The following is a 26,152-nucleotide window of genomic DNA, read 5'->3' as shown; positions in this document are numbered from 1 at the left end:
TCTCACGCTCAGCGTTCTGACGACACCAAACAAAACCAAGCCAACGAAACAGCAATGGGACCCCAGGGACCTCTGGGAGGTGGTGGATATGTTAATTACCCAGGCCGTGGTGATGGTGACGGCACAGAGGGTATGCCTACGGCCAAACTCACCCAACTGAATAGCCATTACGTGCATGTTTTTTAATACATCAATTAAACCTCACTTAAGCTGGACCAGACAACCCCACACGGAGAAGCCTGCGGTCCATGGTAGGTGCAAGCTATAATCCTGGTGCTTTATATTCCAACCCGAGGTCAGCGAAGCTTCAGGGTGGAAGAGCCCTGAATGCTCTGCGAGGTCACAGGAGGAATCCTGGCTGTCTATTCAGGAAAAGGGAGGCACTGATCATTCGGGAGGTGATAAAGGAAGGAACGTCTCGGATGTATAGACAGAGAAACGGAAAGCATAAATTTTCTTGGGGACCAATGAAGGTGAGAGCTGCTTTGCATCTCTTCGATCAGAACCAGGGCGTCAGGGCTGTCAAGAGACTTTGTTCCTAATGGAAGGTACCATGACACTTTCTTGTATTCGTGAAACACATTCTGAACTCCTTCACAGGAAAAAGGGGAAACGCACTTTAAGTACAAATACTATCTCGAGGCAAGAGACAGGGACATAAACATGCACGATCTCGCCCACGTGTTTAACTGGCTTTTGCCTCCCCTTGTTTTTCTAGTAGAAAAGACACCAAATGTTATGAGCTTCTATTTCAGAATTCTGGACCACATTTCAGAGTTTGACCTAGCATCGCCCTGTTTCACCTGGTGAGCGGTACTGTCGAAAATGACAGGCACCAACGAATTAATCATGTGTGAAAAGGGGGAGAGGAGGAAACACAGGAAAAAGCCAGGGAAGGGACATGGTCATGAGTTCCCTGGCAACTCCTGCAGGTCCCAGTGTGCAGGAAGATGCCGCTCTGACGGATGGAGAGCTGGAAACCCTGTTACTGTAATTCTCAGACTACGGGGGAAGGAGGAAAGGGCCTCGTTCCTTTCACTGCCTGTTTTCCACCTGTGCGTCTATACCGGCACACCGGCGCGGAGATGACCCGCCGAAGGGAACGCCCGCCAGCCAAGGCACTTTTCAGAACTGTTCAGGATGGTTCAATGACAAGAGAAAAGTGATCATGATAACACCAGTTTTCCAAGCGAAAAAAAGTTTTTTTCGAAGAGCTGTGTTTCCAACTACCCAGCATATTATTACAGGTCAAACTCTATTATGAAGTGTTCCCCGGCAGGTGTCTGTCATGTCATCACGCTCGAAGTACTACCTTTGAATCTGGATTACTTAACAGCAGGTTTTCTTGGGAAGGATCTCCCTGCCTTCGCAATCAGTGCTAAAATATTTGCCCACACTCTACTGCGTGTACTCTGTGTCTCACCAAGTCATTTCGCCGGTTCGGGACACAAGCAGCAAAGCTGACGGGTTCATTTCTTTCTCTCTCTCTCTCTTTTTTTTTTTTTTTTTTGGTCTTTTGTCTTTTTAGGGCCACACCCGAGGCACATGGAGGTTCCCAGGCTAGGGGTCCAATCGGAGCTGTTGCTGCCGGCCTGCATCACAGTTCACGGCAACGCCAGATCCCTAACCCACTGAGCGAGGCCAGGGATGGAACCCGCAACCTCATGGCTCCTAGTTGGATTCGCTTCTGCTGAGGCACGATGGGAACTCCTTCTTTTCTTTTTATGGCTGTACCTGCAACATGTGGAAGTTCCTGAGCCTCGGGTAGAACCAGAGGTGCAGCTGAGGCCTACACCACAGCCACAGCCATGCCAGATCTGAGCCCAATCCACAACCTACACTGCAGCTTCTGGCAACACTGGATCCTTAACCCACTGAGCGAGGCCAGGGATTGAACTTACATCCTCATGGACAATATGTTGGGTTCTTAACCCACTGAGCCACAATGGGAATTCTCATTATTCTATTTCTCACCTGAAGGAGTCATATATAAATAGTGACAACATATCACTTTTAGCTGGAGGAGAATAAATATATCAGAAATCCCTCGAAGTCAAGTGTTGACCTCGTAGAGTGACTGGCATAAATTATTCCCTGCAAGATTCATTTAACATGAACACAGTCCATTTCTAAGCATGAGTCATCCTAAAATCTCTGATTTCCAAAAGTTTAATAACATTTTTCCTAAGCTAGAAGTATTTAGAAGGGGATTCCTTTTTTGACTTTGGACTACTACTGCCAAGTCCTCGAATATGCCACTCTCTACAATGGGTAACAGAATCGATTTGTTATGCCCTACAAAATCCATACCCATCTAGCTTTCATTCTAGAGAACCACTAGTAAAACCTGTGGGGGGAAAAAGCATTTCTTCAACTTCAGGCATTTGGAAATTGTTACTTCACAGGCTGCTGAAGAACCATTATGTCTGAGCACTCACCGCTAGCCCTGTAACAATAAGCCAGTTAGAACCACATAAAATTGCTGTAATCATTCAAATAATGGCATTCATTTTAGAGCTAGCTAAAAAAAAAAAAAAAAAAAAAAAAAAAAAAACCTGTCTAAAAATGAACTCTCCCTTAATTGCACCTAATCAGCAAGTGGGCAAACATATGCTAAAAAGCCATAATACAAACAAACCAAGGAGAGGCCTGCAACCTCGACAAGTCTATGATGCTCTCTGGAATAAAATGTCCACAGAGGCAGCCAGCTTATGACTGAACAGGTAGGATGCTGGGAAATCACATCATGCGAGAAACTAAAGAAAAGCTTTATTTTTGCAAGTGTGGGATTGGAGCCCCACAGCCTGGAGGCCAACCGAAACACAATCGGTGATACAGTTTTCATTAGCGCGTCTGAGCTCCGTCTTCGTATGATTCTTGGGTATGGTTCTCAGGCCGAAAGATACCACATACCAAATGCACAGCATCCAGAGACGTCTCACGCCTCCAGCTGGAGGGGAGACCCAATGGGAAGAGCTTGTTCCTTTCTCTGAGGGCTGTCCCCGGGGAGAACAGAAGTGTGGGGTTTGGATAAGTGAGTCATAGGCTTAAGAGACTCCCCAAAATGTGTGTAAGATGGAGCCAGCCACGGAAGTGATGGACTACCAGAGGATTAAAAGGCTACACGCTGCTTTCTTTTTAGGTTCTGCTCAGATGTCTGTCTGGCCACAAAATCATCGCTCAACTGCTCCCCTTTCTAAGCAAGACTAACAAAGCCCAGCTCTGCGGACCAGAGAGAGGCCAGCGCATCTGTCCCGGCCAGGCAGGGAGGAAGCTACTGACCACACCTAAGTCACATCACTTTGCTTTCCTAGGGGAAGGGCACAAACGCTTTTGCAAACTTCTGGTCTGCTTATTCTTGAACTCATTGTTTTACATGGAAATCACCAAGCATCAGTGATTGAGCCAGATATAAAAGTGGTCCACGGGAGTTCCCGTCATGGCTTAGTGGTTAGCGAATCCGACTAGGAACCATGAGGTTATGGGTTCGATCCCTGGCCTCACTCTGTGGGTTAAGGGTCTGTCATTGCCGTAAGCTGTGGTGTTGGTTGCAGACGCGGCTTGGATCCTGCGTTGCTGTGGCTCTGGTGTAGGCAGGCAGCTACAGCTCCGATTGGACCCCTAGCCTGGGAACCTCCATATGCCATGGGAGCGGCCCTAGAAAAGGCAAAAAGACAATCAATCAATCAATCAATCAATCAATAAATGAGGTCCCTAGAATGAGTGGTCAATGGGGACCTGCTGTACAGCACAGGGAACTCTACCCAATATTCTGGGACAATCTACATGGGAAAAGAATCTGAAAGAAAATGCATGTGTGTGTCTATACATAACTGAATCACTTTGCTGCATGGCAAAAATTATGACAACCCTGTCAATCAATAACATTGATTGATTTAGTAAGCTTGATTGATAAAACTGAAATAATTAAAGCTCTTTAAAAATTTTTTGAATTAAACATCCTGTGCATAGGGACATTGACCATAGTGGGGCAAAAACCCATTCATCTGAATATCCAACAACTAGGAGAACCTTAAACTAGCCATTGGGTTCCTCAGAGAACAGCACTAAGCTTTTTAAAGCCCGGTTTGTCACCAGTGGCCAGAGCAACTGTTCATCATCTTTGCACTCCAGGTGTTAGGAAAGGTCTGGCCCTCTTCCAGAATAAGAGCATCTTAACTGAAGAAGGTCTGCGTGCAAACACCAATGGCTGATAGGGACGCTCTCGAGTTTATCGGGGCACGGATGCTGTTTTCCCTCTTCTCGCTCGTTTCTTTTCTTCTTTCTTTTTCTACAAGAAATAGAAATCACTCCTAGAGTCAGAAAACCCAGCCACCGGAAGATCTTAGAAACAGCGGCTGTGCTCACCCTGCCTTTGTGCCTGGACGCTGTCCCCGCTCACAGTTGGCCTAGACGTGTGTATCGCCGCCTCTGTCCTGAAAGACAGACGTCTACACACCTCGGAGGAAATAAATGAGGTCTTCCGAGAGCCCTCGAGTGCACATCCAGGGGAAGTGCCTGCTGTGACGTTTTCCTTCCACTTCATCTCCTGCCCAGAGACACAGCCCATAAATCACGTCTGCCCGGGCGGCCCTGGGCTGGGAGCAGCCCCCTGGGTTTGCGGGGAGCCGGGGCGAGGCCAGCAGCCAGCTCCCTCCCCAGGGAACCCTGACCATTCTTGCAAGCCTCCTTCCCCAGCCATGCAAACCTTTAAGATCTCTGAACGTTCTCTGCAGGGGTCAAAGGATCCCCCCAAGTCCCATCAGGGCCAACAAAATTGATCCCCATTTTGACAAAAATAAAGAGTTTCACAGAAAAAGGAGAAATGAGAAAACAGGAGAGACGGTCGTTTTGAGCAAAGGAAACAAAGAACAGCGAACAGAGTCCTCCTTCTTCAAGGCAGTGGGAATGGTTTACACATTTTGTCCGAGACTGTCATCTCTGTGGCATGACAAGTCCCCCAAGACGTCGCGCTAAACAGGTTGAAAGAAATTCGACGGCGTGAAAAATGCGTTAGAGACCCTTTCATCTGAACCTGGGAGTTGTGACAGTAAGAAACCATGGATTCGCGGCTCGGACAACGACGGGACTGAAGAGCAGGGGCCCCGATCCCACTGGGATCTGAAATACACCGCTCACGTCTCCACCGCTCCATGAACGTCTGGGCAAGACCGTGTCATTTTCCTGAGGCCTTTATGCAGAAAATCAAAGACAGTACTGACCAAGGAGCAACCAACGGCGAGGCTGCAATTTCGGACCTCGACGGAACCCTGTGACGATCTGGTTCCGTCTTAGTTCCTTAGCAAATTGAGCCTGTTCTGCTCTCAAAAGGCCCTGGCAACCGAGAGGAGAAGGGTACCCCCCACGGAGACGGCAAGCTCGGAAGGCCGTGGGGACACCAGCAGGGACGGGGAGAGACGCAGATGGAGGATGGCGGCGGACTCAGGCGCCACTTTTCCAACTCAAGGTGCCTGAAAGCATCTGCGGGGAAAAGCCCCAGACGGATGGAGAAAGAGGTCACACCTGACACACCGAGCAGGAAGGCCACCTATTCTCAGCCCTGACCTCTGGAAGAACAGATCAGACGTCTCGAAATTCCTAGAGTTCGGCTTCACCTGTTCTGGGGCAGGGCCTGGGAAGCAGCACTTTTGTTTTCTCTCAACCAAGATTTCCTTCAAGTAAATAAAGCTTCCATTCAACATTTATTTTTTTATTTGACCAATGTTTCACTTAAATGCATCAATTCTTCTGTTCATTTGTTTATATACATATAAACATACATATATGTTCATCTGTGTGTGTGTGTCTGTGTGTGTGTGTGTATCTGGCTGCCCCATGGCACACAGAAGTTCCTGGGGCCAGGGATCAAACCTGTGCCACAGCAGCAACCTGAGCCGCGGCAGTGACGATGCTGGACCCCTCACCCATTGAGCCTCCAGGGAACTCCTCATTTGTTTCTATCTTTAGGGTCAAACTGACACACTATTAACCGTCTAAAGTGTAACAATTCAGCAGCATTTTCTATATTCCCATTGTTGTGCAACCATCACCTCCACTGAGTTCCCAAAACATCTTCATCGTCCCCAAAAGAAGACCCCAGCAACCACTCAAGAGTCACTCCCGCTTCCTTCTCCCCAGCCCCTGAGAGCCACTGATCTGCCTGCTCTCTGTATGGGTTTTCTTATTCCGAACAGTTCACATGAATGAAATAAGATTAATACATGGTCTTTTGTGACTGCCTTCTCACGAGCTATGTTTTGAGATCCGTCCATATTGCAGTCCGCATCAGTTCTTCATTCCCCTTTTTTTTTTTTTTTTTTTTGACCTTTTAGGGCCACACCTGTGGCATATGAAAGTTCCCGGCCTAGGGCTTAAATGAGAGCTGCCACAACAGGCCTACACCACGGCCACAGCAATGCCAGATCTGAACCTTGTCTGCGACCTACACTACAGCTCATGGCAATGCAGGATCCTCAACCCACTGAGTGAGGCCAGGGATCGAACCCGTGTCCTCATGGATACTAGTCAGGTTTGTTACCACTGAGCTGAGACAGGAACTCCCCTCCTTCCTCTTTGTGGCCGAGAAACAGTCCACTGGGCGGCAAGACCACACTTTGTTTTGTCCCTTCATCCACCGATGGAGCCTTGGGCAGTGTCCACCTCCTGGCCACTGTGACTAGTGCTGCTATGAGCATGGACCTCAGAGTAATTGCTGGGTTACCTGTTCTAAAGCCTTTGGAGCGTCCACCCGGGAGTGGACTGGCCAGGTCACGCGGTCATCCTCTGCTTAACTTTGTGAGGGGAACGTGTTTCAAGTTCTCCAGATGATTCCACAGAGAAGGGACTCCACTCACTGATGGAGAAGATGGATGAGCCGTGAGAACAGGGATGCGGCAGGGAAAAGACATGGAGTCGGAACACAACGGAGCCAAGGACACGACCCAGACAGGCAGCATCTCAGAGCCCACGGGGGAGACCAAAGGTCGTCATGGAAATGGAGGAGAACGGGGGGGGGGGGGGGCCTCCACATTAGGTTGGCCAGCTACCCTGAGGCCTGACTCCAAGGAGGAGAGAAGGGGCGAGGGCCACAAGCAAACACGCATTCTTCATGCTCAAGACAAAGGCCGGTCTGGTCTCCGTTCTCCTGTGACGCCCAGGAATGTGCCGTGCAAATTCCAAGGCTGAGATAACAATCTTACTGGACTGAGCAGTTTACACCGCGACAAAGAGCGCGCCAGTGTCCCTGCCTGACACAACAGCCCACCTCGGGGCGAGGCAGCGGTACCTGCCGACCAGATGATGCCTCTTCCATGACTTTAACCGCCTGGAGATACTGGGGTCTAGTGAGGTGTAATTAACACAAGGATGCGATTCCCCCTCGGCAAACACTTCAACAAATTCTTACGTTTTTGCTCTTTCTGATGCCTGAATTCTTGTTTCAGTTGGAAAGCCTTTACCCCTTCTTACCCAACAGTCTCTGGGGCGATACTGATGGGGACAAGGCATCATGATTTCACTGCAAAATTAGTTCCTGGACAAGGGCTATTTCCTCTGTTATTAGCGAAGAGAGAACCAATATAAGAAAGAGGACGTATATACCTGTGAGCCTGGGTCACACTGCTGTACAGGAGAAACTGGCACAAGGCTGTAAATCAACTGCACTTTGATTTTCTTTAAAAAAGTAAAAAAGAAAAAAGATGAGAAAAGAGTAACTTTTACAACTATTACATCTTAAAGAGGACAAGTGAGAATTAGAATGAAGGTCAACTTATGTCTGAAGTCACATATGACATGTGCCTTAAAAAAGGGACACAGTGAACTTCTTTGCAGAACAGATACTGACTCACAGACTCTGAAAAGCTTACGGTGTCCAAAGGAGACAGGGTGGGGGTGGGCGGATGCACTGGGGTGTGGGATGGACACGCTGTAAAATTTGGTTGTGATGATTGTGGTACGACGATAAATGTAATAAAGTTCACTGAGTAATAAAAAAAAAGTTGACATTCTCAATGAACAGAAAGCATATCTGAAAGATGTGAGCTCTTTTTAATGATTTTTTTTTCCATTATAGTTGGTTTATAGTATTCTGTCAGTTTCTACTGCGCAGCAAGGGGACTCAGTCACAGATATATATATATATACATTCTTTTTTTTTTTTTTAATTTTCCCACTGTACAGCAAGGGGGTCAGGTTGTCCTTACATGTATACATTACAATTACATTTTTTCCCCCACCCTTTCTTCTGTTGCAACATGAGTATCTAGACAAAGTTCTCACTGCTATTCAGCAGGATCTCCTTGTAAATCTATTCTAAGTTGTGTCTGATAAGCCCAAGCTCCCGATCCCTCCCACTCCCTCCCCCTCCCCCTCCCATCAGGCAGCCACAAGTCTCTTCTCCAAGTCCATGATTTTCTTTTCTGAGGAGATGTTCATTTGTGCTGGATATTCGATTCCAGTTATAAGTGATATCATATGGTATTTGTCTTTGTCTTTCTGGCTCATTTCACTCAGTATGAGATTCTCTAGTTCCATCCATGTTGCTGCAAATGGCATTATGTCATCCTTTTTGATGGCTGAGTAGTATTCCATTGTGTATATATACCACTTCTTCCGAATCCAATCCTCTGTCGATGGACATTTGGGTTGTTTCCATGTCTTGGCTATTGTGAATAGTGCTGCAATGAACATGCGGGTGCACGTGTCTCTTTTAAGTAGAGTTTTGTCCGGATAGATGCCCAAGAGTGGGACTGCGGGGTCATATGGAAGTTCTATGGATAGATTTCTAAGGTATCTCCAAACTGTTCTCCATAGTGGCTGTACCAGTTGACTTTCCCACCAACAGTGCAGGAGGGTTCCCTTTTCTCCACACCCCCTCCAACACTTGTTATTTGTGGATTTATTAATGATGGCCATTCTGACTGGTGTGAGGTGGTATCTCATGGTAGTTTTGATTTGCATTTCTCTTATAACCAGCGATGTTGAGCATTTTTTCATGTGTTTGTTGGCCATCTGTTATATATACATTCTTTTCTCAATTATCATGACTAGATATAGTTCCCTGTGCTATACAGCAGGATCTGTGAGTGCTTTTTTATTAAAAAAAAAAAAAAGTGTGTGTACACACACATAAATATACATTTTTTTAAAATCTTAAGTGTGAGAACAGCCAAGAAACGTCTCCTAGAGGTAAAATGGTGCACTATCCTAGATTCCGTTTTTCAATTAGTGCTTGTATTTTGTAGACAGTAACAGTATTTAATTTGAAATTTCCTCTTGCTGCGCCAGTTCCAGTTGGAACTCCTTCCCGTGAAGCCGTTAAGGGCACAGCTTGATCCGAGGCACAAAGCGCTTTGAGAGTCCGCAGTCAGGAGGGGAGCAGGTGTGTTTCTTTGGCATCCAGCACCTGGCAGGCGGAGCGCGTGTTCCCGTAGAGCTGGAAGCCGTGCCCAGCTCTGCCTCGAGATCCCAAATGGAACTGTTTTGATTTCCCTTCGAGAAACCATGAGGCTGGAGCACGTGTGCTTTGATTTTCAGTTTACCCACATTCCCATGTTGTTTCTTGTTTCTGGAGCTGGTGTGTCTGCTCACCGCCAAGGTGGGTGACGGCTCCTTGACCATCATGGCAGGTGCCGGGCACAGTGACTTTCTCACTGTGACCTGGAGCCCTGGGTGAGACAGCAACCGCCTCGTGTGCTGACACTTCGCAGACATCGGACGGCGCCCCTTTGGCCACCTTACCGCACAGACACAAACGGGAAACTGTGAGAGGATTTCCCCACCAGGCTCACCACCCTTCCTGCCATCTGCCTGTCTCATCTCAACTGCCCCAGTGGAATCCAGGGTCAGCTGCTTAGAGAAGGCGGCTTGTTCGATAGGACACCAAAAAACACAGGGCGAAAGGAAACCCACATGAACCAGACTTCATCAAAATGAACATCTTTGGTACTGCAGACAATCCCATGAAGAAAGTGAAAAGACAGCCTGGCGAATGGGGAGACACATTTGTAAACCATATATCTGATAAAATGCTTGGTATCCAGAATATGCACAGAAATCTTGCAGCTCAGTCATCAAAAGACAAATCATCCAATTAAAAATGTGCAAAGGATTTGCATCGACATTTCTCCCAACAGGAGACAAAAAAGGCAGAGTTCCCATCATGGCTCAGTGGAAACGAATCTGACTAGGAACCAGGAGGACGCAGCAGGTTCCATCCCTGGCCTTGCTCAGTGGGTTAAGGATCTGGCGTTGCCGTGAGCTGTGGTGTAGGTCGCAGACGCGGGTCGGATCTGGCGTGGCTGTGGTGTAGGCTAGAGGGTACAGATCCGATTCGACCCCTAGCCTAGGAACTTCCATATGCCTGGGTGCAGCACTAAAAAAAAAAAAAAAAAAAAAAAAAAGAGAGAGAGAGAGAAAGAAATGGCCATTAAGCACAGGAAAAGAGGTGCCATATCATTAACCACCTGGAAATGCATGTCAAATCCACGACGAGGCATCCCCTTGTCCCCACTCAGCTAGCCAATCAGAAGAGAGATGACAATGACAAGTCTTGGCAAGCAGGTGGAGGAACGACTCACGTGCTGCTCGTGGGAACATAAAAGGGTGAAGCCCCTTTGGAGGCCAGTCTGATGGCTCCTCCTCGAAAGGTGAAACACAGAGCTGACCTCCCGACCCAGCTCTTCCGCTCCTGGGTCTGAACCCAAGAGAAACGCGCACAGAAATCCACACAAAAACTTGTACCTGAATCACCATGGCAACAACACTCCTAAGAGTCAAAACGCACCAACCATCCAAATGTTCATCCACAAGACAAAACAGCACGTGGTCCACCCTACAGGGGAACAGTACTCAGCCACGACAAGGAAGGACGCGCGGAGGCCGGCCAGAAGCAACACGGATGAACCCGGAAAACGTTACACTCAGTGAAGGACGCCAGCCAGGAAAATGGCCACACTTTACGTGATTGTATTCATATAAAACGTCCTATGGAGACGAGACAGCAGACAAGTGGCTGTTTAGTGGTGAGGGGGCTGCAAGGGGGAAGGAGGTGGGGACTGACTGGTTTTGGATAAAAGGGTTTCTCTCGGCGGGGGGAGGGGGTGGCAATTAAAATGTTCTGAAATTGGTTGTGGTAATGGTTACGAAACTCTGAGCAGTACTAAAAGCCACTGCGCTATTACATGCTTTAAAAGGGAGAACTGTATGGAATGGGACTTTTAGCTCAATGAAGTTATTTTAAAAGGGAAGACCACTGTGAAACCAGGGAGCATGGACTTTCACCTCCGGATGCCCTGGTTACCCCTCACTGTCCCAGGTCCCTCACAGTTGCACCGGGGCTGCTGACTTCAAGGCAAAGCATCGTCTCAAAGCCCGTCTGAGTCTGTTCCTAAGCCCCAAGGTCCTCGAACATCCTACGACTGCAGACACAGAAGCAACACCCCATCCCGCCTCAGAGGCTCCACAGCCTTTGGTGGCAGGTGCCAAACCAAGAAAGGGGACCGGGACAGCAGGAAAGCGTAACAGGGAGCCTCACCACACAAAGGCAGGTGGTCAGGGTTCTGGGGGAGGTGGACTCATGGGGAAACGAGAACAGAGTCTTTGGTTTTGCACAGGAGCCGGGGTCGGGGCAAGGTTGGGGAGACCCAGGGAGAGAGAATGTTCCGCTGGCAGAACAGATGGGCTTTCCCTCAGCCTTGCCAGGCATCCCAGGTGCAGTGCCCTGAGGTTTGGGCAGTGGGTGTGGCAGATAGCATCCACGGCCTTCTCATGAGGCAGAAACACTTGTCAGCGTGACACCAGGCACGCTAACCGGGCCATCCTAGAACCCACAGCAGGTATTCCTGGAGAACTTGGGCAGCGAGAAAGTTAAGACCATTCTGGGAAGTGACGTCTGAGGAAGCATCAGAGCAAACAATGGATCAAAAGGAGAAAACGGTAAAGTATGAGAGCACAAATGAAAGGATTAATCCAGCTGCACAGAAGGAGCCCTGAGCCACAGAGCAGGTGTGGCCTGAGAACAGTGCCTTCGGAAATGGGAAACTCCCCTCTCACCTTTCAAGAAGTTTACTGCAAAACTCATCTTCATTTTCTCCGCAGGAGCAGACCTCGTTTGATTGTTCTCAGCTTTCCTGCACTTCCCAGACACTGGGTTTTTGCAGAGGGAAGGCGTGGGGCGGCCCTGTGTGGAGCATGGCTGTCGGGGCCATTTTTCTAACAGCATCTGCTCACTTTGAGTCTCTGTGATTCTGGGTTGCATTCTGGTAATTCCTGAAATATTTCAAACCTTTGACCAGCAAAAAGACCACAACTCTCTGAAGGCTCAGATGATGGTCAGCAATTTTTTTTTAAAGCAATCAAGTACTTCCGAAAGGTCCATACATTGTTTTTTGAGACATAATGCAGCCACGCATTTGCCAGGCTGTAGTTTCATGCAAACATAACTTACACTTGCAGTGAGAAGCCAGAAAATTCACATGAATCACGTTACTGCAGCAGTGTTTTATCACAGTGGCCTGGAACCAAACCCACAGTATCTCCGAGGTCTGCCTATAATTTGTCGGACTTTGAAATCTCTATCAAAACTAGACTTTGTAGAGTCAGCACTCAATAAGATGCAGCAAGAACTTTTTCAAATTTCGAGAAAAGCCAACAGCATTTGGTTAGATCTTAAAACTTGGCACAGCATGGCCTCAACCAAAGCTCCTCGTGGACTGAAAAGAAATAGCCGCTATCCATCAGCAAAGAGCCATCAAACAGCCCCACAAAACTTGGAAGCTGAGCGCATCGGCCCTGAAACCAAGGCCCTGGGGCCCATCTAACAGCCACATCGACTTCAGGCCGAATTTTCCCCGTGTTCCCCCAGGGCCAGAGGCCCTGGCCCTGACCACCTATAGGGTCTCAGAAGACAATTCACAAAGCAACAACGCAAAAACCCCTCACAGTCTTCTGCAAGGCAGCTGAGGCTGTATGTGTGTTTTCCCTTTTTCCCCCGGAGACTTTCCCCCGAGATGCCCCCAGGCTCTGCTTCTTTACACCACCCCAGGATGCAGATGCATCAGGATCCGCGTGCCTACCTGCAGCATATGACCGCCTTGCACGAGAGGGCCAAGTCCAGGAAGCTCCTCCGGACCTCGAAGGACAGCGCGTACTTCAGGGTGTGGCCGTCGATGATGAGCGCCGCGTCGTTCTCCTTGCCCAGCAGACTCCCCAGGTCGGCGCAGTGCTGGGTGATGGCTGCCCTGGTGGCCTGCAACAAGAGCAGGGGCGAGCTGTCACACGGCCACAGACCAAAGCCAGCAGGTGTTTGAAAGGTGGGGAAAAGACCCAGAAATCAAAAGTAAGTTCCTTAAAATGAAAAGACGCCCACTCGAATGTAAAACACAGAGAGCGCAGCTTGGCGTGGTTACACATTCACACCCGCCTGGGCTGCCCGCTAGGTCCCCGCGACGGCTGAAGACCCCCGCACAGCGATATTTACATCCGATATTTACAATAACCTAAGCCGGCTGCCGGCTACGGCGAGCCCAGAGGGTCTAAATTCTTCTCCACTAGAACTTTAATTGCTCAGGTTCAGGGGACTTTTCTATCGCCCCTCCTTTATACCACATACATACTTTTCTTGCTGTCCCTAAAACAGAAAACTCCACCACAATCACTGTGGTTTTTGGGGAAAAGAGTGTGTTGCTGGAGCTGAAACGCCAAGCACTTCTCAGTTTGCGCAAGGATATCTTTAAAGCATCCACGTATCGGAGGATTATATAAACAACACAAAAGATTGATTTCTATTCTCTGCTGAGACCTTCAGATTAAGCCATTTCCCTCCCTGCACCGTCAGGGTAAGAAACGAGCTGAGGATGTTTTGAAGTTACTAAAAATTAGGGATCTTGAAGATCTTAAGCGTCTTTAAGAGTATGACGACCAGCCTAAATAAGTACCTTGGTATGATGTCTATATTATCAGATGGAATTAAAGCCCACAACCACTTTTAAGATTAAAAAAAAAAAAAGATGTTTTGATCTCAGGCAATGTGTGATTATGAAAAAAGGTCTTCCTTTTCAAATACACAAATGAAATTTTTGGCTCATAAGAATAAAAAAAAAAAAAACCTGCTTTAAGTTATTCGGGGAAGCACAAAAGTCAGTGGAAGTTATTTCGTGTGGACAGCTGTCCACCGCCTGCCAAGTTCCATTTACATCTCATTTATCACATGGTAACGTCAATTACAGCTCAGAAACATGTGGTGTGAACAGGAATCCTTCTCACCCGGTGAAATGGAAGATCAGCTACCACTACACAGTGAGAAGCAGGTTCGACTGTCTTAATGCTCAGTTTTCCTTCTCAACAAGAGACTCGGACAATTACCAGAAAGATGCATCTCAGGCAGTGCCTCTGTGGTCAGGTGGCCTGGGGGTCAACTCTCCACCAATTACCTCTGTGACCTTGGGCAAGATATAAAACCTCTTTAAACACCAGGGGTTTTTTGGTTGGTGTTTTTGTTTGTTTGGTTGGTTGGTTGGTTGGTTTTTTGGCCACCTGAGGCATATGGAGTCCCCAGGCCAGGGATCAGATCTGAGCCTCAGTCACCACCGAGGCCACACCTGTGGCAATGCCGGATCCTTCACCCACTACCCTGGGCCAGAGATCGAACCTGGGTCCCACTGCTCCCAGGACACTGCCAATCCCATTGCACCTCAGCAGGAACTCCTTCATACAGCAGTTTTGTTATGAAGAATGAGCTACTCAGTGTAACATGCTTGGCACATAATGAGCATCCAGTAAAATGCATTCCTCGTCTCACTGCTATTTATTCTTTAAGTGCTTCCTACAACCCGGAAAACACACATTCCTGCCACTTCAGGCCCTGAACAAGTGCCATCAGCGACAACGCCTCCTTTGTCCATGTAACAACAGAAGAGCTGCCAGACTACAGTCTAAGCACAAAAGGTAAATTACCTTTGAATAAAAGTCAAAATAAAAGACACTTCATACTTCTTACTCTTGGTCACCAGGACAAGTTGCGTAATCCTGAATCTCAAACAAAACATCTCTGTTTACTTTACCTGTGTAAACAGCCTGCTCCTTAGAATCTGGGTAGAGAAGAAAATCCCACCCACCTAGGAAGCCCCAGTGTCACCAGGGGCGCTGTCACCAGGGAACACAGCCGGGTCTGGCCAGCTCCAGAGGGTGTGCCTGGCAGTGTCCACGCACAGTGGACAGAAAACCTTCCTGGGAAACCTCTCAGCAAAGTGATGAGGCAGGGTTTGCAGATTTGGTCCAGAGACAGCGAGCGGGGGCCATGGTGGTGACACAGTCTAGCCCAGAGTCCTTCACTCCACTGGACCCCCTGGACTGATGGAGGCGAAGGCTGAAGGCACAAACCCTGCACATTCTGAGATGTGCAGACCTTGCCCGCGGCTTTCCTTTAAGGTGGCAAAACACAAGTGGAGACCCACGGAGATCATCCTAGGAAGGGTGCCTTTCCCACTCGGGCTTCTTTCTGGAGCATGCGTGTGACAGACGGGACATGGATGGCCCTTTTCCCAACTACTGGCAGCTGACCACGGGTGGGTGTGAGGGGCTCAGGCGTGGTGGGGGAGGGGTGCCACCGGAAGAAACCTGAGCACAGGGACAACGAAGGGCAGCAGCTGGCCGAGAAACCGAGGCTGTTGCCCCAGAATCCCATCCCGCCCCTCCCTCGAACGGAAACCAACTGTTCACATCTAAATTTCAGGAGGAAGCTGCAGAGAGAAAAACAAGAACTGGTCAGAGCCAACTGGGCCCAAGATGGTGCGGCCCCAAAATGTCATCTGCTTATCAGTAAATAAACATGGGGTGGCCATCAAGCCATCAGTCAGGGCAGCCACCCCGCCACCTGTGTACCCTGAGGTGCACAGCCAAGGGATGATTTCAAGGAGCCCAGACTCTTGCCTCTTCTCATACATAGAAAACTGCTCAAGTCATTCACTTGAGGTGTCTGGTTTTCTTTAAGGAACGGTGATCTTTTGATGTTCCAGCCACCTGGTTTTTCTTGCAGAAACTCCTGTATGTCCTGGCTCCCCCCTGAGGAGCTGCTTCCTGGGCTCAAGTCCTCAGAAAGTCCACCAAATAAAGCATATTTCTCAACTTTGAGGTTGCACTTTTTTTTTTTTAAGTCGAAACCGGTGGAATAGGTTTCACTAGTCTTGGAGCCTCTTATTTGCTCGCTGTAAGACATCAGCATACTAAATGACACGCCCACCAGCACCCTGACAGCTGACAAGTGCCATGACAACAGCCAGCCGAGCCCACGCAAGGACTAGAAAGGGCAGCTGCATCGGTTCTGGTGACAAGCACAGCCCTGCGCCCAGATAAGTCACAAACATTCCTCCCACTCTTCCCAGATCCCTCCCTTTCACTCCCAACCACCGATAAAGACGGTGTCCCCGCCCCAACTGGGTTGAGAAGTTGATGTGCAAACGAAGCTCCCTCTTCTCCATTCTTTGGCCATCGGACAAATCTTCGCTATTGGCTGTGCAAATCTGAGCAGCAGAAGAACCTCCCTGGTCAAGACAGGGAGTCTTGGACCAGATGAGAACCCAGGCCGGGACCCGTGAACAAATCTCTTACATCAAGACACACGCAATCTCCACCTCGCCTCCCCCTCAACAAACATGTAAGGAGGACCTCAAAGGGAGCTGGAGCTCTAACAGCTCCTGTGGGGACAGGGTAACTCGCGTGGCTGTGCTTCCTGCAAGCCTTTCCCACGCCGTAAGCCCGCGGGGCCTGGGAACGTGGGTGATACTAAGCTGAAACAATTTCAAGGTGGACCAAGAAAGGTGCTACGGACTGAATGCTCATGTCCCTCCAACGTCACATGTCAAAACCCCAATCCCCAAGGACTCCGGAGATGGGGCCTCTGGGGGTCATTAGGTCACAAGGGTGGAGCCCTTGCGACAAGATGAGTGCCGTTGTAGGAGGTACAGGAAGAGACTGGAGAGCTTCTTCTCCCTTCTTCCCTCCCCCCTCAACCCTAATCTGCCCTCTGGCCACACGAGGACACAGCAGGAACAAACCAGGAAGAGTGCCCTCGTCAGACCCTGGATCGGCCAGCATCTCCATCCTGGGCTTCTAGGCTTCCCGACCAGGAGTACATTCCTGCGGTTTACGCCACACAGTCGATGGCTCTTTTGCTACAGCAGCCTGAGCTGACGAGCCCACTGGTGATGCCGCGTTCTTCTAGGCATAGCGGGCACGGAGGCGAATGGCGTGTGTGCAGCCACAGCACCATGGGGACCCACCGTCCCCGCACACGCCACCACCTATCATGTTTACCGTCTGGAACGAGCCTTCTACGCCCTGTGGTAACTGCAGTGGCAGAACATGCAACACGGCAGACCTGGCCTTGAATACACAGAGAGGTGGTGAGCAGGGCAAGGTGCTGCCCATGGGAGAAATGACCCATCGGCTGTGCTGAACGGCACCCTGTGGGAACACGGCGGCCACGCGGCACCTGCCGTCCCTAAAGCACACAACGCCAGTCAAAAGAATCCCAGATTTATATTCCATGGCCTGGGTGGTTCCTCCAGCCCTGGGCATTTCTCAGCCTCGGCATTTTCTCGGCACATAAACAAATACACGGTTTCTCATACATACATTAAGCAGTTGAGTCAAACCTATTACAGTCAGCCAGACCAGACGTGGTTCCGGGAGTTCCTACTCTGCTCGAAGCTGCCTGTCCCCTAAGTCGTCTAATACAATCCGGGTGGCCAATCCCAACCCACGCAAACAGAGATGGAATCATGAAAACCTAATATCATCCTTGCAGGCAGATTACGCACATCACCTCATCGTACCCCGGCCTGCTCGGGCTCAGGGCTGTATTCGGCTGGAATCACACTCAACTGGAGAGTCGATGAAGGCAGACGCTCCCCTTGCCAACCTCTGATCGTGCGAGCCCGGAGCAGGTGCGGAATAACTGTGCTGACTCCATGAATACATCCACGTGTCTACGCCAAACCTTCCCGGTACTATCTTGAAGAGATTATTTCTGGCTCCTGCTGGCATCCGGGTGACCCCCTGGTGAGCTGTCCAGCCTTCCCGGAACAGCGTACACGCCGTTTTCCTTTAAAGTGATCTGTTCTGGACTCTCCCGCCCCAGGAATCCTGGTCTTCGTGCCTTCGAGGTCCTGGACGCCTAACCCCCCTCCTCACCTGAACCATCTCATCCATCTTTCACTGCACCTGCTCGGAATCCCACCTGTGCCCCTGGGATGAAAACTTCTCCATAACAACTAGACCCTCCAGAACCGTCCGTCCTCCCCTGACTTGTCTCCAGCCTCCACTTCGGTTTTTATTCCTAGGCTTTCAGTGCCCACTCAGCAATAATCTTTGATCAAACCCAGACTAGCTCAACTTACCACACATGTGTGGCAGAATATAGGTCCCTTCTGTGCCGTTCTGGAGCAAGCCAATCGGAGGTATTACTATCACAAACAGTTCCTTATTCTCAAATGGACTATGACTCAAAAGTCTATTTGTAAGTTAGTTAGGGCACTTAGAATCTATTTTCCCAAAGGAACGGTGTTACAAATTGTGGTTGGATCCCACGGCCTGTTAATGCCTATTTAGCCTCGTTGCTAAAATTTATATGGCAGCCTCTCATTTTAATAAAAAACCAATTACTGAACGTTGCAATGGACGTGGCTGTTCCAAGAGGCATAGGGAGTTGGAGCTGGGGTTCTGTTCCCTGAAAGATATGAAACTTTCCAAAATTCTTAATTAGAACTTGCCTTTTGGCATGAATATTAAAAAATATATTTCCAGCTTTTCAGACATGTTCTCCACTGTTAGTATCCCTCACAATTAAAGACACACACGACCTAAAGCTCCAAGCGGCAACTCTGAAAAGACTGGTCCCCAAGCCTCGCCAGACGCTCTTCTCCAGACTCGACGCGTCGTGCGGTGAACCCCACGCTTCTTATCTGTCAGGTCAGCGCTTGCCCCTGCCTTTCCGGGTTTTTACGTAAGATTCTATAAACCTCACACGCAGTGCTGCTCTGTGATCTCCGGAAATGGCTGTCTCCCCGCTGATCCACAGGTCAGAGGTTCGTCCAGTGGGCCCTGGGCACAGCTGAAGCACACCTGTTCAGCCCATGAGCAGATGGGATCCGAAAGACGCCTCTACTGTTAATCGCTCTGGGTGTAATGAACAAACCACGGAAGATAAATGTGTCTAGAACCTGCATGTGTTTCTACCCAAGTACAGATCGTGGGATCCTTGCCTCAGATGCGACAGATCCCAGCAGCGCTGAGCCCTGCGGAGGCAGGTGACACCCCCTTCCCAAGCTCGGCTGGGTCACAAGGCATTTCTGAGACGTCTTGGTAGCAGCAGCTGCCTCGGCTCCCCACGTCCCGCTTTGATGTTCTGCAAATTCCAATGGGCTCATAGATGCTGATGTTGAAAGCCAGGCTGGCTCGAGTTTCAGGAGCAGCAACTCAACCAAATCACACCCAGCCTTCAAGTCTGAGCGCTAACCGCCTTCTCCTGAGTTGACCTTGGGCTAGTGAGCCTCTCAGGGTCACGCTCATCCTGCAGACCACGGGTTCAAGACAAGAGGCGTCTGTTAAATGTGTCAGGTTTCAAAGACGTCCTATAATACAAATAATTTCAAGTGAGCTGAGAGGAGGAGCTCCCTGGTGGCCTAGCAGTTAAAGGATCTGGTGTCGTCAAGGCTGTGGCATGGGTTCGAGCCTGACCCAGAAATTCTTGAGTGCCATAAGGCACGGCCAAACACACACACACACACAAACTAACAGGAGTTCCCATCGTGGCTCAATGGTTAACGAATCCAACTAGGAACCATGAAGTTGTGGGTTCGATCCCTGGCCTCGTTCAGTGGGTTAAGGATCCTGCGTTGCTGTGGCCGTGGTGTAGGCTGGCAGCTACATCTCCAATTTAGACCCCTAGCCTGGGAACCTCCATATGCTATGGGTACAGCCCTAGAAAAGAGAAGACAAAAAAAAACCCCAAAAAATCGGGGGAGCGGGGGTAGAGATATCTCACCTCGCAGGCATCACCAAGCATCCCAAACATCCTCCAGAGACCACCTTCTCCCATCCCCCCATCAGGCTCGTGTCCACACTGGCCGTCTCCCCCTCCCTGGAATGTTTCCATTTCAATACAACACCTTCTCAGAGGAAACCAACCCGGCTTACAGAATGAGCACTTCTTTCAGTTGGTTTTTGTTTCTGTGCATCCACTTCGTATGACTAAGGTCAACTTGGGCCACTGGAAGCGCATGATTCAATGAGTTTTGCCAAAAGGACGCAACGAGATTTCAAGACAGACAACCCGGTGAACGGTGAGACTCCACTAGCCCCCCAGGGTATTTCTGTGTGGGGCGTGACCACAGTGGGCACAGGCCAGCCCCGAGCATCTTCTCTTCAGGGCGCCCACGGAGCCTCTTGGACCATCAGAACACAGACGACTGCCATCGGCCCGAAAGGTCCCCTCCCCCCAGCCTCCAGGCATCATTCACCAGCTCCTGCTACCACAGTGTAGCCTCTCCCAGGATGCACGTCAAGAGAACCACAGGGCCCTGCCTTTTCTGCCTGCCCTACTCACTGAGCCTAAGCCTTCGAGATCTGTCCGGTGCTTTTGCTCTCAGCGACAGCTCACTCCTTTTCATTTCAGAGGAGTATTCCCGTGTGCGCCTGTACCACGATTTGTCCACTCCCCTATTTCTACACGGAGGGCTTGATTCCACTTTCAGGATGTTCTGAAGAATCCTACCAGATAGAAACAGCCATGTTTGAGTCCTTGTGTGGACACGTGTTTTTATTTTTCTTGGGTCGATACCTAAATCGGAATCATCCTGCCGTACCATCTCTACAGATGGAGGCAGCATACGTGCACGTTTCTCTTTATGGAAACGGCGAGACCTTTCCAAAGTGGCTGCATCATTCCGCTTTCCCGCCAGCCCCGGAGTGTTCCAGCTCCACCCCATCCTTGTCAACACCAGCCCCGGCTGCCTTGTCAATTTCCGCCATTCGAATGGGTATCGGGTATTCGAGTTAGTATTCCTGCTACCACAGTGTAGCCTCTTCCAGGATGCACGTAAAGAGAACCACAGGGCCCTGCCTTTTCTGCCTGCACTTCCCAGATGACTAGTGAAGTCAAGTATCTTCCAACAATTAATTAGGGGAATTTCTATTGGCCGGGATTTTGACAACATACGATCAAGTGCAGTGGGATGGTTCACACAGTTACGCCGGGGAGAGTTTTTACGTAGGGTAATAAGTACCCTGCACACAGGCTAACGCCGAGGATCGCGTCTCAGGGCTGGGATACCCTATCTTTTCAGCTTCTTCTTTTCTTTTGACATCTCTGATCTCTAAAAGATGCTCATTTTCCTGCCAAAGTATCCCCAACAGTGTTGGAAGAGAGAGTCAGGAAGTGGGGACCTGTGATTTAAACAAAACAAAACAAAACAAAAAAAAACAGCAGCAACTCCTGAGCAAGTAACATTTATAAGAAAGAGGCTATTTATTCACTTAGGCTTTAGAGACTTGAAAGCATAAGAACTATCAATCACCACCAGGTGCTGAAAGACAATGGGACTAATAGTCGTGACAGAGCTCGAATCACAGAGGTTAAAAAATTCACTGGATATGTGTTCTTTTTTCCGCTACTCAAAGAATAGTGAACAGCAAATGTAATATGTTTCTTTTCCTCTAAAAAACTAGATTTTGATTTTAGTACCAGGAATCCTTTTATGCACCAAACACATTCCTTAAAATTTTTTTAACTTTTATTGACGTATAATTCACTCAGAATGTGTTCATTTCTGCGGTACCGCAAAGTGACTGAGTTACACATACGTATATTCTTTCTTGCATTCTTTTTCATGATGGTTTATCACAGGACATTGACTATAGCTCCCTGTGCCGCACAGTAGGACCTCGCTGTTGATCTGTCTTATATATACTAGGTTGCACTGGCTGATCCCAATAAACAAGTAGGTTCTGTGTGTATAAGTCTCTCAAAAATAACTGATAGGCTTAAAAAAGCCTTTGCTCTTTGACCCTCAACTATGGATCCTTGGTGCGACTTTTCTTAGGATTAGAATATCTTTTTCGTTAAGAGCTGATCACAGAGTGCCACCCTCCCGCAGGAAGAATGTGACATAGCATCTGTGAGCTGTCACTCCGCGGTGTATAGAATGACCCCTCCTTAATTCCATGGAACAGCTGCTTGTCACACACCTGTCCAGACTGGATCTGCGGAAGTCTCTGTATATTTGGGGGAAGGGGAGACACAATGAACCCTACCTAAAATCGTCACGCTAACCAGGAATCACTTTTCCTGTGACCCTAACCACCTCATTGACTTCATTTCCTGACCTGTGAAGACGGCAATTGTTGCCTTTGCACACACCTGTAAGACAGCCATTGTGTTTCCTATTTTTAAAGTCACCTCGATTCTTGGAGGGATGACAAAGTGCCCAGACCAAACACAATGGGGATGGAGCTTGGAAGTTTAAAAAGGACGGACAAGAGAAATCGCTCAACATTCTGTAGTAACCTACATGGGGAAAGAATCTGAAGAAGAATGCATTTATGTCTACACATCATCCGTTCGCCTTGCAGCACACTTGAAATGAACACATCACAGTAAGTCACCTATGCTCTGCTTTTTAAAAAGGTACAGCAGAAGTTGTGAGAGTGTTTTTGATAAACTCTGTGATTGAATTTGGCAGCTACACTGTGGCAAAGGAAGATTCCGGTGTGCTGGGAATCCCACACAGCAAGACAAAATAGCAACTGCGAGGTAAAGGTCTCTATTTGCTTCACGGTGACAAAGGCTGACACCCTTCTGTCATCACGGGAAGCACGCTGGAAGTAGCACAAAGTCCTCTCAATTCTTCAACTCTTTATCTGTTGTACGAGAAGACCGGTTTCTTAACATACACACACCAACATTTAAAACAAACCTTATGGACGCCATGTAAGAAAATGAACTTGATATTAGATATTTGACGTTGGGGATTTAAGCTTTTAACGTTCCTATTTCGATACTACAATCACTGCACTTACTGTGTCTAAAGGCTTCTTGACTCTTAAAAGAATTATTATGTGTCCAGACTGTGTTTTGACTTGTGTAAATAACAAAAACATTTAAAAAAAAATTCTGAAAGAGAAACGGTGAAGACAGATCGTAAAAAAATGCCAAAGGCATGTGTGGCAGCGGCAGGCTGTGCAAACAGGCAGTGAAGAGCGTGGCCCTGAAAGGACAGTGGGGCCCTGGGCCCCCATCCAGGACCCACAGAAGCAAGAGCAAAGGCTGGGACTGGCTGCCACCCACAGGTCCCCAGCCACGGCCGGCTCACCCGGCCCGGTTCTGGAAAGAGCCTGCCAGCAGGACCTCTTCAGTCTTTCTCGAATCCGTGGCTGCTGGGGAGGACAGAGTGTCCCGTGGGCAGAGAGGCCAGCCGTGCACAAAGCCTCCACGGTGTCAGGAGCACACCTGATCACTGCACGGAACACGGTGGGGCACTGAAAACCGGGGGCGCTTTCTAAACGATCGTCCCCTGGCGGTACAGGCAGGGGCACGCTCCATGCCATGGGCACTGTATAGATACCTCAGTCAAACCAAGTAAGTAAGTAAAAAGGGCAGGAAGACTTCGGCTTCCCGGGGGGCTGCCGTACTCACGATGGGGCGGGGAGGGCCGCCTGTGCACACCTGTGCACCTGGCCCAGAGGCAGAACCCAGAACCAAGCAGGGCAGGCAAGGGGGCAGCCCAGGACTCTCCTCACCATGCCCTACACACACCAGCCAGGACTCGGGGACCCGGAGAGAGAAGCCGACACCGACACACAGAGCGAGGGAAAAATGCCTTGATGCCACCTTTACCCACCAAGGCTCCACTGTGAGCATACGCGTCGAGGGGCTGAGGGGCCCAGAGGGAAAGAAGCAGCCACATACACCACAGCCAGAGGCCACTGCGTGTGTGCGTCCAGGCGGCGGATACTGGAGGCCGGGGAGGTGAGAGACCCACAGGCGTGAGTTAGGATGCACTGGGGGTGGGGAGGAATGGCAGGTCAGGCAGAAGCACTAAAACTCCCTCCCAGAGCCCACAGGGAGCCGACACAGAGCCCTACAAATAAAATACCCCCTAAATGATCATGTGTGCAAGATGGAAAAAGGACACGGGCCAGCCAAGGCGCTTCTGATGAGGAAGGTCCCACAAAAACCAAGAAACGCACTGAAGAAAAAGATGCTCGGTGCTCAGAGGATGGTCAGAGGGTGAGACGAGATATGACACGTGTACGGTTTCAGGCAGGTGGGTCAAGCAAATCCAGCACCGGAAAGCTGCCCCAGCCTCTATGCCCCAGGGCCACCTGCAAAGTCCCCCTGGAATTCGCAGCTTGTCCGTTATCCTCATCATCGGTCCTGCCCCGAGAACAAGGAAGAGGAATCCTGCCATCAGCCCTGCCCGAAGAGGAACCCAATGGGCAGTTTCCTATCTGCTGCCAAGTGAACAAAGCAAACACACACATCACCCCGCCTGCAGCAGGCGCTGAAGGAAGCTCATGGCTCCCTGAGCCCCAACTCGCCGGAACCCCTCTGCTCTGCTTGTGCTGGTCCCCTGGGCACATCCCCAGTCACCTGGGGACAAGAGGCTGCTATTGAAAATTGAAAGTCCTGGGGGTTCCCATGTGGTTCAGTGGGTTATGAATGACTAGGATCCATGAGGACGCAGGTTTGATCCCTGGCCTCGCTCAGTGGGTTAAGGATCTGGCGTTGCCGTGAGCTGTGGTGCAGGTTGCAGACATGGCTCGGATCTGGCATTGCTGTGCCTGTGGTGTAGGCCGGCAGCGGCAGCTCTGATTGGATCCCTAGTCTGGGAACCTCCATATGCTGCAGATGTGGCCCTAAAGTGAAAAAAAAAAATTTTTTTTGAAGTCCTCGAGGTGTCAGCTTGGTGGGCCACCCCCACATCAGGTAAGTGGGCAGGAACATGCCTTCCGCCCCAAATCCAGCCTCCCTGGGGGCAGGTACGAGGGTTGCTCATGGGTCTGTGTGCCAAGGAGGACGGTCAAGGGGTTCAGCAGCAGGAAGCCATCGGACACAGGACACAAAGAGCCTCGGGCAAGAAGACATCCCCTTGTGGGCAGAAGTACAGCGGGTGATGCTCAGCTGGACAAAGGTCCCGACAGTCGATGTGAGCGGCCAGGCAACACAATCGACAGTCGATGTGAGCGGCCAGGCAACACAATCGACAGTCGATGTGAGCGGCCAGGAAACACAATCGACAGTCGATGTGAGCGGCCAGGAAACACAATCGACAGTCGATGTGAGCGGCCAGGAAACACGATCGACAGGATGATGTTATTCATCTCCCTTTTTTTTTTTTTTTTTTTTAAAAAGCCTTTTAAAACCAACATTTAAAAACCAGGCAATTTCAAATGAGAACTCTGATACCCAGTTTCTCTCGAAAGCCAGCAGTACCTGGGGCGCCCGGGCTCACGTTCCTATGGAGCCAGCTGCACCCAAGACTCAGGAACGGGCTGGACGCGGCCACAGTGCCTCCCTGTCCCCACGGCCCAGGGACTGGGCCGGTATCACTGGTCCCTGGGCAGGTGCTGTTCTGTTCCTCCAACAGCCCCCTCCCCGCCCCCACTGAAGGTGAGGCGGGCAGGCCAGGGCTGCCGGGCTCGGGGATGCCGGTCAGCCTCGAAGCTTCCCGGCGCCTCCCCAGCCCCGCAGGCCTGTGCTGGACCCTCTTGTCATCTTTAATCTCCAACGGGGCAGGACGGAGGCAGAAACACACTCCCACCAGGGCTCCGCCGGCTTCTCTGCGGGCGGTCACGGGCTGTTTCTAACACGGGCACGGTGCCAATTCCTTATTCCATCTGGCTGATGAGGGGTCAGGCCCTGAAAGTAAACTAGGAACTTTGCAAGGACATACACAGTCCCAGATGTGAACCCCAAAAAGGTATCCAGGGGGATGAAGATTTCCCCAAGCTTCGGAAACAGGTTTCTGCAGAGAGTTCACCTCTAACAACAGGCAAACCCACACAAACCCACCCACCCACCCACCCACACAGGAGCTTTCCAGATGCCTACCATTTTTATAGGGAAAAATAAAGTGTCAGCTTTGCTATTTCAAAC

At 49.7% G+C, this 26,152-nt stretch overlaps 1 protein-coding gene across 1 annotated transcript in view; it reads right to left on the bottom strand.

The window, feature by feature from the left end:
• ATP8A2 (ATPase phospholipid transporting 8A2) overlaps window positions 1–26,152 on the bottom strand; it is a 437,578-nt gene that overhangs the window by 264,966 nt on the left and 146,460 nt on the right. The window contains exon 24 of the mRNA XM_047756120.1: window positions 13,074–13,246. Within this exon, the coding sequence (XP_047612076.1) occupies window positions 13,074–13,246 (173 nt within the window). The remainder of the gene's footprint in view (window positions 1–13,073; window positions 13,247–26,152) is intronic.

The sequence above is a fragment of the Phacochoerus africanus genome, chromosome 13 (genome assembly GCF_016906955.1).
Source record: "Phacochoerus africanus isolate WHEZ1 chromosome 13, ROS_Pafr_v1, whole genome shotgun sequence".
NCBI classification, from domain to species: Eukaryota; Metazoa; Chordata; class Mammalia; order Artiodactyla; family Suidae; genus Phacochoerus; species Phacochoerus africanus.
The sequence above is the reverse complement of the archived record's forward strand: the minus strand, read 5'-3'. Positions and strand labels throughout refer to the sequence as shown.